At 32.4% G+C, this 18,605-nt stretch overlaps 1 protein-coding gene across 1 annotated transcript; it reads left to right on the plus strand.

The window, feature by feature from the left end:
* Window positions 1-13,585: 13,585 nt before the first annotated feature.
* Window positions 13,586-18,047, plus strand: LOC132627907 (uncharacterized). Its single transcript, XM_060343522.1, has 11 exons — window positions 13,586-14,151; window positions 14,570-14,671; window positions 14,772-14,888; window positions 15,256-15,511; window positions 15,613-15,740; window positions 15,824-16,185; window positions 16,277-16,376; window positions 16,486-16,545; window positions 16,721-16,804; window positions 16,902-17,018; window positions 17,582-18,047. Exons 1-11 carry the CDS (start codon window positions 14,092-14,094, stop codon window positions 17,885-17,887), a joined length of 1,692 nt encoding a protein of 563 aa, XP_060199505.1. The 5' UTR covers window positions 13,586-14,091; the 3' UTR covers window positions 17,888-18,047.
* Window positions 18,048-18,605: the final 558 nt, after the last annotated feature.

The following is an 18,605-nucleotide window of genomic DNA, read 5'->3' on the forward strand; positions in this document are numbered from 1 at the left end:
ATTCAAAAACTAAGCTATGACCAATATACTGTAAAAAAAAAAAAAAAGGCCCTTTGATATAACAGTAATGTCTTAATTACCTGTAGTATGAGAGGTTTCTAGTACATATTATGTTCTCGAATTTTACTAAATTGTACCAAGGAGAAGTAAGAGAACTATTTTTTTGTTCAGATAAATGTTTGACAATGCTCCAGGATCATCTTTAACTTTCCTTTTCTAATCAATTACTTTGCTCAAAGGAGAAAAGACGTGGAGGGGCTAAAGGAAAATAAGGTTGATAAAGTAGTGAAAAGAAAGCTTTAATGGAAGTGAGGTACAATTATTTTGGATGATGTGAAACTATGGTCAATCAGTGGATATATATCACACACAATCACAAAAAAGAAATTAATAATAGTACTAATAATACTAACAAGAACAATAAAGTCACCACCAAGGTATGTGGCATGTAACATGTTTCCCTATTAATCGGATATCTCATGTTAGAACTTTCGAAAAAACAAAAACTTTTGATAAAAAACATTTTGTTCTTTAATAGGCCATATGCAACATAAAACAAATATGAATTAATCCGATCAGTATATAACAAGTGCCCAAAAGTTACAAAAAATTTAAAATGTAGCAACTTTTTAGGGAGGATGCCTCTCATAGCAACCCCTAAGGAGGATGCTACTAATCAAAATTTATCCATACTAACTAATTTAAATATTCATCCCGAAAGTATTTTTGCAAAATAGACTAATAACTACATTTAAGGATAAAATTTATTTGACAACATGTTCACGAGTAGGACAAAATAATAAATACATATGTATTCAAGCGTACCACAAAATGTAGAAGAAAGAAATTTAAAACAATGGCTTTATCATGTGGTAGCGGAAATATTTTTCATGCTACAACATCCAAGGCTCATACCAAGCATGAAATTCAACTCTCAATCTCAAATACAAACTACTTAAGTTTCCCAAGTTCAACATAAGTACTGAATTTAAAATATTACAAGACTTGGGCATGGATACTCCCAAAATAGTCAAGTCATTCAGCAAACTCAAGTTACAAATTATTAGCATCATGACCCAAATTTTATTCAAAAGTGCATATCTAAGCGTATCGCATGGATCACGTACAAGTCCCCAAAAGTATTCAAAATGAACATGTTCATGCAAATGTGATCTTCACCTAAGATTCCAAATAGTCTACTTCAAATGGCCATCCTTAAGTCTCCCTCGGAACATCACCTACGATAGTAACAAACTATCGCTAAGCATAAAGCTTAGTGGCACATAAACTTAACTAACATTTCATATCAAAAAGTATGCTATTTAAGGAGTACAAAAAAGGTGGCTACCCAAACTTTTATGTTTGGATTAATATGAAAGGTTTGCTACCCAAGACATTATATATCTATTCCATTTCTTAATTTAATTAAGATAATAATAGTAGGAGTAGTTTACATAACTACACCGTAACACTTCAAACAAGTTCCAAATATCATCAAATTCACATTTAGGAAGTGTGAAGTAAAATATTCTCTTACTATCAAGATATGGTCAATCGAGAATTCAAGTGTTAGTTTAAAAATTTCGGGGTGTTACACCTCTCGTTTTCGTCATAAGAAAGTCTGCGGCTTCTTAGTTGTGTATACCCTTAGTACGGAGATCAATACCCGAGTTATGAGATATTAAGTGCCTTACCTTGCGTATACCGAAGTACAAGTATATGTTCCTTACAATACAATACGATAGGATTAGAAATTAAAACGAATCGAATCGGAACAACTCGGAGGATCAAGGACCAGTGCACTTTGACGGTACAAAAGGACGGCCTGTCAACATGTTGGCGTGGCGTCCTTTCACTTCGTCAACATGCCAAGGCCCCTGAATCTCAGGTGGCAGAAGGACGGCGCAAGTCGACGGTCGTCGACCCTGCTAGTCGACCCTAAGGCGGTGGAACTTTTGTTCCACTTTATATATATATAGCAAAATACGTTTTCCTCCTCATTCTTCACCCCTTCAACAAGAGAAAAACCCTCATATATTCATCCCAACCTTTCCCAACATATTAGTGAGATTTTAGCAAGATTCGAGCCTCGTGAACTCGAACTAGTGAAGGGAAAGTTGTTCCTAGTGTTCTATTGAAGTTGTTGAGCATAGAAGTTGGACTTGGAGTTTGATTCCCGGAGTTCCAATTCCTTTAAAGTATTTTATATGATTCTTACCTTTGTTATTGAGTTGATTACCAAGAGGTTTAGTGATTTAAAGTGAAGGAAGTATAGTTATAAAAGCGGTAAGTTGATTGAGATTAAAGTTGAGATTAGGGGCTGTTCTGCGAGACGTTTTGGAATGGATTTGATTATATTTTAATATGTAAGTATTGGTATTATTGTTGATGTTCAGGTTGAATTGGAATTTGAAGGATTGTTAAGTTCACAGAGGAAATGCTGTTCGAATTTCGTTAAGTTATAAACTAGTTTAAAGGTTGGAATATAAGCACGTTCTAGTCTAATAGTTGGCATACTTGGTCTTGTGTGTAGATTTGTCAAGCCCGGGACATAAGCATAGTTAGCTTGAGGAGCGGATAAGGTATGTTAAGGTTATCCCTTTTATTCATTTTGGCATGATTCTCATGATACAAACGAAAGAGGTAAACGAGCGAGTTCCAGAGACTCTATTCCTAGATAGTATAGGATTCATTATATACTTGATCTCATATGTTTCACATTTATAGCTTCCAGAGACCTATTATATTGTCATACTAGCTTCTTATGTTACTGGAGATCTTATGTTACCCCGAGGAGTTCAGAAAATTCTACGAGTCTTTCACGCATTTATATATATGTACAGCTATTTTCTTACACCGTGCCGCGCTATAGTCTGTCGGGGAGGCACGTAGATGTGCACACCACTGCAGTGGGTACGGTATGAGATTACCTCGGACGCGGGATGACATGAAATATGGATCGGGCTGTACGTTCCACAGCACTAGCAGTTATACTATGATATATGTATATGATTTTGAAAGAAAGCATGCATATCATACGCCGCAGAGGCACCTTCAGTTATATAGAGTACACAGGCACTTTCAGATAATTGGATTAGCTTTCATGTTTCAGATATCTTTCATGATTTTTATGTACATGTTGTTCTTTTGCCTTACATACTTGGTGCATTATTCGTACTGATTCCCATATTGTTCTGGGGGCTGCGTTCATGCTCGCAGGTTTAGGTAGACAGACAGACGGTCCAGCTTAGTAGGACTTCCACCCAGCACTAGTCAGTGCGCTCCACTTGGTTCGGAGCTGCAGTCTATTTTTGGTATGCTATTTTGATATGTATATATGGGTATGATGGGGCCCTGTCCCGCCCTTTCTACAGCTTTGTATTCCATTAGAGGTCTGTAGACAGTTGTATATAGGTGGGATATTATGTAGCCTTGTTGGCTCCTATTTTGTTGTATAGCATATGTAGCGGCCTAGTCGGCTTGCACTGTTATCTTCAGCACGTTTGTATATATGTTATTTTTGAGTTCTTGATACAGAGTCCCTTGTGTTGTTCTTACAGGAGTCAGTATAGTTCAGTTGTATAGGTCACCCTGTTATTTAGTGAGATCCAGGTACGAGTATAAGGGTGTCTGATCAGTAGAAGTCAGGCACTCGTCGCGACTCATCGGTTTGGGTCATGACATAATCAATATGCAAAAGATGAAAATCATAAAGGTCTCGATGATAGTTGGAGAGTAACACTTATGTGGATTGAGAGATCTCTAATGAGGAGAGTGGCTTATGAAGGGTGAAAGAAATAGTCTTGCTGCTCTTTGATGTAGAACGTTAGTACCCTTTTTATCAAATGGGTCCAACTAAGTGGGCTTCAAGATCCAATAAAATATGACAAGTCAAATATCTTTCTTTTTTCAAACAAAAATAAAAAATTTAATGTCAAGAAAAGTGATAAAATATATTACAAAACCATGACCTTTTAAATGCACATAATAAATAAATAAAAATTTCAAGGTGTTACAAAAAAAATCTCACCTCTAGTCCTGAAAGGCAAAAACGATCTTATAACAATTTTTTTTTGTTCTCCCTCGGTGTCCGTTATCGTATTGAGGCAATTAAACTCGGATTTTGTGCTTAAAAAATCTCATATAATTGGAGCGTAAAGCGCTACCTAATAAAGAACACTCAATACTCATGGTTCAAAACCGAGATTTTTAATTAAAAAAATAAAAGTACTTATCGCTTTACCACAATTATTAATTGAGAGCTCTTATGACATTTCAAGAAAAAGGATAGTACACAACAATTCATTAGTTACCAAACATTGGTGGGTGCCAAATATTGGTGAGCGCATGGTCCTTTTGTGGAAATCTTGAACCCCAATATTATCATCATCTTTATTGTGTATCCGTAAGTCTAAGGAGAAATCATAACATTTATACTTAGACCAAACTGTGTACTATTAAATTCTGGACCAATTAAATCAGAAATATCCCTTATGATGATACTTTGGTGAAATGTCAATTTAGACAACTATTCTATAATTAAATCAGTGCATGAAGACGAATTAATCATTCTGTTAATTCTACCTGCTTTTCCTGTTCGCTATCAGGTGAGCCTACAAACTTAGGACAACTTAAATACTTTTTTTTTTATTATAGAAATAGAAATAAAGTCTCAGTAGTACTACTTTGTTGATTATCATTGAAGTTCAATGTTTTAGGATTTCCATTGTCTTATACTTCTTCTCTTTTTTTTTTCTTTTTTTTTTTTGGCTGCAATGAGTTGTATTGTGCCAACTGGAATAATTGGATTTGTTGATAGTAGAGTTGTGTCTAGTCTAGGATTAGAATTGGGACTTGGGGCAGATACGAAATTAAAAATCTTGTGAAGAAAGGAATTTTGTACCTTTTTGTGTGAAAAAGGGGTTAGGGGAAGTCTATTAAGAGTTGGAGAAAAATATGCTATATTAATGAACATATGAGAATCTGAATTAGATAGGTTACTATTTTTTTATTATCAGTTGATTAAACTAAAAAATGGATTAGTTTTACCCCGTAGCTTATTTGCACTGTGCCATTTAAGGTGCAATCACCTTCTTAAACATTTTGCATCCGTAGCCGGTTAAGAGTTTTCAGCATTAAAATTACCATTGTTCAATATTCAAGAAGCGGATCTTAAATTTCTAATAAAAAATTTGAGTTTAAATCGAATGGGTGTTGTTGGAAAAACTTAAAAACATTAGCAGGGATGAAAATTGATAGTTCAGACATCAGAAAAACTACTTTCAATTCTCTGAAACTTTAGATGTACATATTTGAAATTTGACCTTGACAACCCAAACTTAGGCATTGCTTTGACAACCCAAACTTCAGGCATTGCTTTTAGCAAGCCAAACATCAGATAAAAATGTCAAAACATGCACTTCAGGCACGCTTGTAAGAAGTTTAGCTGTGGCAAGCTAAACGTCAGGCAAAAATAGCGAAAGTATGTAGCCAAACTTCAAACTCGAACTTTTACTAGCCCCGAAGTTGGTTCCAAAGTGGCTAAATTTGCAAATCATTACACGCTACGACTATGACTTAAGAGCCTATTTGGATGGGCTTAAAAAAAGCAGCTTATAAGCTGAAAACAACTTATAAGTCAAAAAGAAATAAGTTGGGGTAGTCCAATTTTTTTATTTTTTTTTTACTATAAGCTGTTTTCAGCTTATAAGCTGTTTTAGATAAGCTAAGTTAAACGACCCCAATTATTTTTTTAGGCTTATTTTAAGCACAAAATAGCTTTAAGTTGGTCAACCAAACACTCAAAAAAACTATTTTCAGCAACTTATAAGCCAATCCAAACGGGCTCTAAATGAGGTCTCAAAATCGGCTACGTGTGCACTTGCCCCCCCTCCCCCCAAAAAGTAATAATATAATATTATAATAATAAAAATGTGCTAGCTGGTCATATTGCTAATCAATTGGTTGTCTTTATGTTAAATCTTGTGGGATTAATGATATACTCTCTCCGTCCCATATTACTTGGTCACTTTCCCGTTTGAATATCTCTTAAAATATCATAAATAATAGATGTATTTTATTATCTTATCCCTATCTCTTTCTAATAAATACATTCTAATCAATATTGACTATTTTTAAGAATATTTAATACTAAGGGTAAGATGAGAAAAATTTAATTAATTTTATCTTAATTTTGTAAATGAACAAGTAATTTGGGACATATATTTTTAGTAATATGGGACGGAGGGAGTAGCATCCAATAAAAAATAGTAGTAACATGTTTTACTGTATAAATCATTATTTGTTTGTTACTATTGACAAATTATTGAAATCTCATCAAGATTCACCTCCAATCATACATTATTGTCCCTTTGTAATCTAGTCTTAACTTGTCTTTTTATCTTTCCTTGGTGAAATTACGAGAGGTCAGTTGACAAATCAAGTAGAGTATTTGTTTCTTTCAACTCTAGCACCCAAAAAAGTACTGTATAATTAACAACCATTTGGACTAACAATATTCTTATTAGTCAAGATTTCCTTCTTCAGATGTTTAGTTTCCTTTCTAAGATGAGCTGTTTTTTTTTTAATTTAATCAGAGTACTCTACTATTTGATCATGGTCTGTTTCCTTTAATTTAATCAAAGGACATATGTTGGAGGACTAGTTAGGAGCTTAAACACTTAAAACTACTACAAAATAAAATATTAAAGTTGTCTTGTTCCTATGAGATACAGAATCTAATCCTTAAAAAAGTGATTAATAATTAAAATTTAAGAAGTAACCACTAAAATATTGGAGATTAAGTTTGTTTTTATTGGAGTGGACACATTTCATCTTCTCCCATAATGCACAAAAGATTAGAGAAGAGTATGGATATATGCATCACTGTCTGTTAGTCATGACTATATAGCATTTTTGTATTTTGGTCAAACGTGTGATTTGTCATATACGAATATTATTAAGTAGGAGTTAAATAAATGTTTAATATATATAGTTCCATGTCTCCATTTAAAAAGGATTCAAAGAAGGTTCCTGTACTCCAAGTGTCTTTATAATTCTTGTATGCATCTAGGTGTAAATTTATGAATCTGGTCCCCAAAAATTTGAGATCTAAGAGGAGCAATACCAAAATAGTATAGGAAAATAGAACGTTATAGATCGAAACTGAGAGACAAAGAAGAATATGTATCTAGACTTTCCATACCAATATATAAAAAAGTTAAAATGGTATAAATTGAATAGAGCATGCACATGATTGATTTGAAGATTGAAATCGTGATAATGTGAACCAACTTAATTTTTATGTGTAATATAATCAACAGGTACATCAAAATTCCTTTCTTACGATTAAGGTAACAACTTCAGACACAAGAACAAATACAGAGAAAAAAAACTTTTATATTGAGAATAATAATAAATAAATAAATATTTCGATAACAAAAATTACAAGAGACTTTTGGCAAGATCCAACAACGAACAACTGATTGATGACTTTCTATGCATACCGAAATTATCTTGTTTTTCCTCAATAATTCGAGAGGAAAATACAAATATTCAAATTGTGAGATCTTACCTATTGAGGTATCTTTTAATACAATAATTTACTATAACCGGTCAGAAATACATGAACAGTACAAAATATGATTGCATTGTCACTTGTTTAAGTTCAATCCTTTTTTGTCTAGAAATAAAGACTATATAAATTAGATAGCCGCTTAAGCAAAGTTAATTTATTGGGGGTAGTTTTAATTAAAGTTGTACTTTGTCTCCCAAAAACTTAGCGTGCACGGAGGCAATGATGTTTTGACTCGTAGATTTTTATTGCTAGAAAACAATATATAGGCGTTACTGTCGATCCGATCCATTTGTTTTCCTCATCTTCATTAAATAATATAAAGAAAATACTACCCTATCTTCTTGAATTATAATTCTACAGCATCCATTAATTTAATCCAATTAGTTCGCCTAGTTACGCTAACAAAATCAGATACAAATAATAAAATATTATGTCAGATCAACTCCTTTAAGTGACTTATTGTTCATAATGAACCATTGTGACATTTGTTTCTAACACAATATATTTCGTAGTATATTACTTTGTCTAGCTGGCAGTGAAAAATTTCATACCAAGTCGTTTACAATAATATATAGTTCTTTGTGAAAATTCAATCAAAGATTTTAGGTGTTTTACTTTTGCAGATAACCTTTATAGATGGATTATTGTTACATTGTATGGAGAAAGAAAATAACAGTAAACAAATCGATAATTAGATATTTCGACCAGCATTAAAATTCACATGTTAAGGAATGACTACCTTTTTGAATTATAACTTCGCCAAGCTGATCAATAAATATTTCTTTCCATCGTATTATTTTTAAGAAAAAATAATAAATTAGCATCAAATTCATTGCACCTGCCAATGCAGGCATAAAATTGTACTTTTCTATAAAATCAATTTTAGCATTAAAATTTACTTGTTAAGGAGTGATTTTCCTTTTGGGACAATAACTTCACCAAGCTGATCAAAAAAAAATTCCACTGTTTTTTTTTTCCCGATAATAAATTAGGATCAAATTTCACTGTTCAAGAAACTGTCCATCTCAAATTTTCTATCTGTCTTATTATGTGTTTATCTTGATCCTTCGTGTGTTTCCGTGCCAAATGCCCTAACTATCCAATTAATTAACAAAAAATACTAAAGTAGATAACTTGATGAAATATTAGTGCTTTAATTTGGAGTCAGTCACGTGCTGAGAGCGTGTCATGGCCATATCATAATCCCTAGCACTTATCAGTCTGTCACTACCCCTAATAATGTTACCCACCTCTCCATGTGTATTTATCATGTCCTCCTTTATCTCTAGTTCTCTACCAATAATAATTCCTTATTTTCAGTAATATAATAATTACTTCTTCAATTAAGTGTCTCTTTTGATTTGGCAGATATTGATCAAGCAGAATGGGAATAATCAAGAAACTCATTATTGAGATAACGAATTCAAAATTACTTTAACAAGTGTCACCTCAATTTTACTATTATGCAAGGGGTAATGTTGTTTGTGAAATATCTTTAATGACATTTGCAAACAAATGTTAACCTTGGTAATAAGGTGATCCTTTTCTCGCAATAATTTAACCTTAATATGAATGACAAAGTAATTTTTTTAACATTGTCAGCTCAAACTAGAGATTATAACCAATCGTTCAAAATAAATGTGGATTAGTTACCTGATATATAAAGTAAGTGGCCTATTACGATAGATTAATATTGTGATTTGTGTAAATGTTCTTTTGGCATTCAACATCTATAAGTTAAATCATTTTTTATAAATATGGTACCGCCTAATTAAGAGCCTATTTGGATGGGCTTATGCCTATAAGCTGCAAATAGCTTATAAGCTAAACAAAATAAGTTGGAGTAGTCTAACTTTTTTTTTTTGAGCTTATTTTAAGCACAAAATAACTTTAAGTTGGTCAGTCAAACACTCAAAAAAACTGAAAACAGCTTATAAGCAACTTATAAGCCAATCCAAACGTCTCTAAATTCATTTTCATTTTGTAGTGTTACGTACTTTCCATCACAAGCTTTTAATTGGGGTTCTAACTTGATTAGCTAAATGTATAAAGCTTTTTAATTTTATAACCAAACTTTTAGACACCAAATCATGAATTAATTGATCTTCCAACTTTGTTTCTTGATCATCAACATGTGATTTGAACGTGAACATTCTTTATTATTTAAAAAGGTACAAAACGAATGAGTGAAATCCAAGTTTTCAAAAAGCCCGTTACTACCATTTATTTGGTTGCCTTATAAATCCCTTTCAAGTTTAAAGCACTTTAGTTGGCAGCCATGTGATTTTATCAGCCTTTTTCATTCACTCTTATCATATATTATTATTTTCTTTTTAGCTCAAAAAAAGGACAATTCTTTTCTTTTTTCTTTTGGTGAGAGGAGAGCACAGAAAAAAAGGAAAAGAAAATTATTTTTTGGACGTGAGATAAGAGTTTTATCCGTGAGTTACGGTTTAAATACGTGACGATCTTTTCAAAAAATTAATTGTTATTTATGGCCTCATTCTTCACTTCTTCTATTTTCCCTTGACAAGAATTGGGTAAAATCTTAGAAAATGCCCTATGATGTTAAGAAAAAAATTTAAAAATTAGGTCCTTTTTTAATATACTTACCTCTGGCCATTGTCGACAATTAATTCACAATAAATAGTAAATGCATCCCTATTAATTTGTTTAACAATGAGAGAATATAGTATTATGCACATTCACCAAACAAATTTATGTTTATTATAAATTTTGTATATGAAATTCACTGATCCAACTAATTAAGATTCCCACTACATTGGGATCATATATGATATATAGGGGAAGCACCTCCTATTAGTAGTTTCTCCATTCTCATGGTTCAAACTGAAGACCTTTAATTAAGGGTGGAAGGATTCCTCTACCCCCACCACACTCTTTGATGGTAAATTATGTTACAAATTGTGTTTTAACTAATTAGTTACTCGTACCACGAAGAAATATGATGGATTGAATGAGATCTCACTAATCTTAACAAGAATCTCTTGGCTTGAGCTTTGAGAATAACAAAAAATGGATTTTTCGAATATTAAATATTCTCTTTGTCTCAATTCACGTGAAGGTATTTGACTAACACAAAGTTTAAAATAAAAAGGAAGACTTTTGAAGTTAAATTGTTACTCTCCGTTCCATTTCAACCGTCGTTGTAGCTCTTTTCACGCCCATTAAGAAATATAATAAATAAAAGGTATAATTTATTAAGTTATCCCTATTTATTAGATATTTTTTGAGAAATGGACAATATTTAAAAAGAACTACTTCTTTAATGTTAATGGTATAATTGAACACAATTGCTAACTTGAGTCTTAAATTCCTAAGTGGCAATTATTTTGAGCTATATCAGTTATGGGATGAAGAATACTCTAAATATGAAAAAGTGTCATTCTTATTAAAAAGGGATAATTTCAGAGACATCTCTTCACGTTTACCTCTATAACACTCACTTCCCTTCTGATTTGACATATTACACTTACCTCCCTTCTTTTAAACTTTTTGTAACCAAACTAATTTAAGTGATATATTTCTCTAATATCCCAAAACTACCCTTATGTGGCACCTTTTATTAAATTTTAGATTTTAGATATAAACGTACTCTAAAAAATTTCCCAAATTCTGTAGAAGAATTCAATCAAGTGCTATTATGCTTTGCAATGGTTGATAACCTTATAATAAACACAACTTTTTAATTTAGATCATCTTGGCCCTGTTAACCAAGAATTGCAAAGAAATTTGCTGAAAAATATCCTTTCTGATGGAGTTACCGTACCTTTTATTTATATTTACTCGTTAGTTTTTACAAAAAATATTATTTGTTTTTTTAAGTTCTACATCAGTCTAAAGTTTTATAATTTGTTTGGTGAATAAAAATGTCTGGTGCTTTTGCATCTAATATGATGTAGCTAATAACTAAGGTTAGGCACAATAGCAATCAACTTTGGACAATTATTTACGGGATAATCTTCGTATTTATCTCTCTTCTCTAGAAGTTAAGATTTCAAATTAGTCGAATGTGTTACCATAAATGAGATAAACTCAAAATTGTATAAATTGAAATAGTCAATATTGTTAAAATTAATAGAATAGCAAAAGAAGCACATCGCAAACTATAATATTTATAAAAACTTCAAGTGTTGCCAAAATATTTTTTCATTATTGTAACCAATATCAATAGTTTTAATTTGAATTCAACTATGGGAAAGATATCATACGTTCTAAATGTTTCTTCTTAGTTAAAGAATTGTTAGCTGCTTTTAAACAAATTACTCCCTCCGGATTAAAAAAAGAGTTCACTTAGCCTTTTTTTTTCTTGGATAAAAAAAGAGTCTACTTAGCAAATCAAGAAAGATTAGTTTAGTCAAATTATCTATTTTTATCAAGGAGTTAGTATTTTCTTAAGGAGTGTGTAAATGGCTAAGAGTTAGAATACAAAGTATAGAGTTTTTAAGGAAACTTTCAGTGTCATGTCATTGTAAGTTGAAGTGAGAGAGTGGTTAAAGAAAAAAAATAGTGAGTTGTCACCAATGATACTCTTCCCTTATTTGGCCTCTTTTACTCCAAAAGTCAAACAAATTAACAATAATTTGTTACCATTTCTATCCAATCAAAACATTGTAAGTGGTACAAAATTCTATGGATACACTTAGGATTTATGGAAATAAATTTGCATTACGGAGGTACTCCATTATCAAATTCCATAATGAGTTTGGAACTGTAAAATTGACATTTCTCGAAAGAAGTAAAGGGTGTGGAAAAAGAAAAAGAGAAAAAATAGATAAACTTAATCGGTTTTTTTGCCATATTATTTTGGCCACAATGGTTCAAATAGGGTAAATTGATATGACTATTTAGGTCAAATTTAATAATTTATGCTTACTTAATGTCATTTTATCTTTTATTCTCAAAGTTTATCTTAATTTAAAATTGTGCAATTAAAATTATGGTGTTATCTACATAAGTGTGGCCAAATTTAAATAAAATTGGCGTGACAATTTAATAACTCTTAAACTTAATAAGCATTAATTTTAGTAACAAAAAAAAAAAAGAGCAAAGTTCGAAAAGTAAAGCAAAGGGGGTCACCTCAAGATGAAAAGGGTAATGGCGCACGTTAATTCATGATGATGCAGAAAGATGGGCTGTCTGGTAGCGTACGGCACTATGATGCACTTATTAGATGCGCATTTTAGCTTTGCTTTTTCACAACGCAAGCTAATTTACATTTCAATGCTCTTAACTCTTTCTCCACGAAACATAAGTATATAAAATGAATTTAGAAATTTAAATTAATAAATATGCAATATGGTTACATTATTAATTAATTTTGTGATAATGAGTGTTAAACTTAAACATAGATATATACTTTAAAATTTATTTACATGAAATCTTTGAACGTCACTTAGTTTTAAAAAAACAGATGATAACTAACATAAAGGTTCAAATAAAGAGATAACAAACGAAGAGGTCCAAGTAATACTCAAAATCAAATAAAAAAATAACAATTCATCTCCTCAATTAGCTGGGCAAACGCGAATAACATAACATAAAAGTACACTAATAGGTAAACTAAAAATAACGACGAGTCTAGCTCTCGTATCACGCCTATTGAACTCAACAATGAATTTAACAGGTAAATTCCTAAGTTGCATAAAAAAAAAAATAGAGGTGGATATAGCATGTTTGTTATGATTTTAACCGAATTCAATTTATCATACATGATATATATTTTTATGTAAAAATTACCAAAGTTACAACAAATATTAAAATTCAAACCCGTAATTCCAAAGTTCAATTGGTCAAAATGTAAAATTTAAAGGTAAAATTCATTAAAATTAAAATATTTAGAACAGACAACATTTTTGCTCAACTAAAATTAATTAATTACATAATGTTCAAATCAAAAGGTGTAAGTAAATGTAACCACATGACATGAGTTCATTCCTCCACCACCGGGACCGGGGGAATATAGACAAATAAATATACAGTCTTCAACACAACACAAGTAGAACAAAATACAGTCACCTTACCCCACCCCCATCTCATTCTCATTCTCTCTATGTGTATATATATCAAACACAATATATATATATAAATGTAATCCAGGTCCTATTGTATCTAATAATGTTTGTTCTTGAGAAATGGTGAGTTTGGATATAAAATTTTTCACAGAAGATGAAATGAGTTGGTGCTACTGAGTAATATATACTGACTTCACGCGGATCAAGAAAATGCTGGGATCCAACTGAACATTTTTTTACAGGGGGGCTGTTTGTTTTTTGTCTTGTTTTGGCCTATTGGGAGTTCAAATTTACTCTTTCTTGGATTGAATTTCAAGTTTTCAATTCTACTCCATAGTTTTCCCGCTTTGTTTGATATTTGCAGTGCATCTGCTCTGCAATGAATTCATTCCTCTGAGGGTCTTATTCTCTCTGTTTTTTTTTTTTCTCTTTTATTTGCCCCCCTTCATTTATTCATTTGAAAAAAGAAAGTTAAAAAAGATGAATGCTAGAGTGAGGACTAGTTTGCAGTCTATGAAAACTCCATCCAAGAATGTAAAGGTGAGATTTTTACTGATACTTTGGATTAAAAAATTTGTGGGTGCTGATTTGTTTTTCATTTTATTCTGGAAATTATGCATTCAATGAGATATTGTTGAATATGTTTGCAGTTTTGAGGTAAAAAAAATTGAAGCTTTATTTGATTAGTATAGAATGGTTCTGAATCCTGTTGCAGTTTAAATGATCCAATTAGCTTAAGCAGATTTTGGGTTTTTGATTTGTGTTTTACAGAATTAAATACTATGAAAAAAAAGAAAAAGTTGTAATGTTTGATTGATTCTTATCCACATCCGTTTCATATTGTTCTTTGCTTTTTTCCTTTTTATCTGCATGTTTGTGCTTTATGCTTTTCCGTTACATCTATAATTCCTTTCTTGTGGAAGCTGAATTTGTTTATGTCTCCTTTTCTTGTTTGAAGGAGAAAGTGGAAATGCAAGGAAACAAGAAAATGGGTACTGAGAAAACACCTATAAATAGACGAAAAGCAATCAGAGAAAGAAAGATGGCATTGTTACAAGATGTAATTAACACATTTGATTCTTGAATACTTTATCTTTACTGTACATCTGTTAGTAGTACTAGTATGCAATTTGTACTAATTAATTATGTGTAAATTGTAGGTTGATAAGCTAAAGAAGAAACTCAGGCATGAGGAAAATGTCCATAGAGCTCTCGAAAGGGCATTTACTCGACCCCTCGGTGCTCTTCCTCGTCTTCCTCCTTATCTCCCTCCGAATGTTAGTGTTTCTTCTTCTTCAATTATGTTATTGCAATGTATAATTTGAGATTGAATTGTACTAGCTGAAGGAACTAGTGAAATTCAATTGATGTTGTCATAAGTTTGAAGAGGAGATTGTTTTACTCGTTAGTTCATTTCATTACTAAATAAACAGGAATTAGCGACTCTATAGCTAAACAACAACATCCATCCCTTAATAGGATTAGCGACCGGTTATCACAAAATTATATGTTAGCTACGAGCCATTTAGTGACGAATTAGCGACAAACTTCGTAGATGATTTCATTTTTTTTTTTTTAACGTTTGTGGCTTAAAATTTTGAGAATTGAAATACTAAGCGTAATTCTGTAATTGGAAATTCATAGACACTGGAGCTTCTTGCTGAAGTGGCTGTTTTGGAGGAGGAAGTCGTTAGGCTCGAGGAGAAAGTTGTGCATTTCAGGCAAGGATTGTATCAGGAAGCCGTCTATATTTCGTCTTCCAAGAGGAATATGGATAATGTGACAGATACCATTGAACAAAATCAAGTAAAGAGTCCGAAGCAGAAGCAAACAAAGTTATCACCCCAACTGGAATCGAATTCAGCTTCATTCTCGGGAAGACATTTGCCTTCTCTCTCTGGTAACTGTTGTTCCAATTGTAAAAGGAAAATGATATTCATGCTTGTCGAGGTAATTGAGTAAGAGAGTGATCTTATCCTTTTGAAATTCATGTTTTATCAGATGACAGCTGCTTAAAAGAGAACAACTCATGGTCTTCCACGAAAAGCAAGCACCGATCAGTAAATGCGACTGTGAAAACTGTCAGAACTCCTGCTAAGAAGAAGCGCGTAGATCCTCAGAAATTGCAGGTTGATAATTCAGTGAGCTTCAATTTTTCCAAACTAAGAATCTTATGCAGCATAACAGATATAGATTTTTTTATGAATTTCAGATGGAGGACCAAGTAATGTACCAGGGGAGTCTGGAAGAGAGAATTTTTGTTACTCAAGATAGAAAACCGTCATCAGATGAAAGTCCAAACACAATCTCTGAAAATATTTTGAAATGCTTGTCGAATATTTTCCTCAGAATGAGCTCTAGGAAGAACAGGAGTACAGCAGATACTTTGCCTTCATTGACAGGATATAATTCATGTGAGAGCATTGAGAAGAAAGAGTTTGGAGATCCTTATAGAATATGTTCAAAATTTGAAAGGAGAGATATCGGTCCATATAAACATTTATATGCAGTTGAAGCTTCTTCTATCAATCCAAATCGAACAACAATATCTGTTTTCCTAGTTCGTAGACTAAAGTAAGTTGGTAAATATTGCTTGGTGAGATTATATAATCTTTCAAAATATTCTATTAGGATTTTTTCTCACATATATTAGTCCTCTTTTCAGACTTTTGCTCGAGAAACTTGCATCAGCAAATTTACAGGGCCTTACCCACCAAGAAAAGCTCGCTTTCTGGATCAACATTTACAATTCATGCATGATGAATGTAATTTGGTTACCAATACTAATATGTGTTACTGATTTATGAATATGCTGCCTTCCAAATTTTGTTTTTATTATTGCTCATTTTTTCGTCATTCGGTTAACATTTGCAGGCCTTCCTGGAGTATGGCCTACCTGAGAGCCCTGAAATGGTTGTGGCATTGATGCAAAAGGTAATGCTTCGGTGTCCTATCCTATCCGTGCAATCAATTGTACGCTCTCATGCAACAAGCCTGCTAATTCAATTAGTTGACAATGATATGATGTGTGTTCTCCACTTTCAATTAGTTGACAATGATATATTGTGTGTTCTCCACTTTTTAATTAGTGAAGTTCCACCTTTTGCAGGCAACAATAAATGTTAGTGGCCACTTGCTTAATGCCATAACCATTGAGCATTTCATTCTGAGGTTGCCTTATCACTCGAAATTCGTAAGAGGCTTTTCAACTTGAACGGATTTACATTTTGTCCTGCTCATGCTCTAAAGTTTAACTTACTAGTCTACCCTGTTTGATTTGCTCTCACCAGACTTTTGCAAAGGGCGTAAAGAATGATGAGATGACCGCACGCAGCATCTTTGGTTTGGAGTTCTCTGAACCACTGGTGACATTTGCGCTCTCTTGTGGAAGTTTCTCCTCTCCTGCTGTAAGTTTTAAGCATCATTGTCCTCGAAGTATTACACGTGAGAAAGTTTAATCTATGGAAAAGTTCCAAATATGCCTTAAAGTATTCGAAATCAAGCAAATATGCCCTTCTTTGATAGTGCAGCTCACATATGCCCTTACTGTCCAATAGTTGGCCTTTTTTCACTTATTAATCAGCTAATTAGGTTAATTGGGGCTCCAATTAAATTAAGGACATATTTGGACCAAGACCAACCATTGAACGGTAAGGGAAAATTTGAGCTAAACTATTAACGAAGGTCATATCTGCTCAATTTCAAATACTTTAAGGGCAATATTTGGACTTTTTCTGTTTAATCTATTTAAATCTAACATCTAGTACTATAGATCATTGTAACAATCCCAATTGTGTTACATAATTTTTAACTTGTAAGCAACACAAGTGGTATATGTAATAGTGCCATCATTAACTGACCAACATGAGTCTTCATATTTCCACAAAAAGCGCCACTTTATCTGGTTTTCAAGTCGTCTTTGTTGTTGTTATATACAAAACAATGCTAATTTAGGAGCTGTCTTAAATAGGTGAGAGTATACACCGCAGCAAATATTGAAAATGAGCTTCAAGTTGCAAAGAAAGAGTATTTGCAAGCATCCGTTGGCGTTTCAACATCAAAGAAATTGGTAGCTATACCAAAGCTGTTGGACTGGTATCTGCTAGATTTTGCAAAGGATCTAGAGTCGCTACTTGATTGGATATGCCTTCAACTTCCAAACGAACGTGGAAAAGAAGCAATTAACTGCCTAGACAGAAGGAATAACGAGCCTCTTTCGCAGGTTCTTCAGATAGTGCCATATGAATTTAGTTTCCGGTACCTTTTACACATGTAAGTTTTGTTTTACAATCTAGTAGACTTTAAGTGTTTGGTGGTATAGAGGGGGGATACAGATACATATATAGTTAAGTTTAAGTGTATATTTTGTAAGTAAGTTTTGACACTTTTAAGGAGTAATTATTTACAAAGTTCGGCATTCTTGCTAGGATTTTCCTTACTGGTGTCTGATCTTACTAGGAGTGAGGTGAGTGAAAAAAAAAAAAAGTAACACTTATAATTACTTTCTCTTTTTGTTTTGTGTTTACTTTCATTTTTTTTTAATTTTGTTACATGACATGAAAACTCCTTTCTTTTTGCCTCAGTTTCCCTCAACTTTCCCTTTGACAAAAATGTATCCTTCCAAAAACATGGCAAGATGGCAACTCTATAGTTTAGTGTAACAATCAGAATTTTTTAGTCAGTTCTGATTTTATCTCCAAGAACTGAACAGATAGCCAACTGTATATATTTTAATAGAAAGTGGCATCTAAGAGATTTGTTCATTAAAAGAACATTGGTGTGAATGGAGACACACCATTATACAATTCTGTGAAACATTGAATTCTATTGGATTCGTTACCAATATAATTTTAAGGAGATATGCAGCTGGATCTTTGCCATAATGCCTACTAGAGACAAATAAGGACAGTAGAATCCCAATTGCCATTAAATTATGTCTTTCTGTAGTACTATTTCTCCTCATAAAACAATCACTGAATAATTCTTATTATTTA

Source organism: Lycium barbarum, chromosome 2, assembly GCF_019175385.1.
Source record: "Lycium barbarum isolate Lr01 chromosome 2, ASM1917538v2, whole genome shotgun sequence".
In the NCBI taxonomy this organism is placed as follows: Eukaryota; Viridiplantae; Streptophyta; class Magnoliopsida; order Solanales; family Solanaceae; genus Lycium; species Lycium barbarum.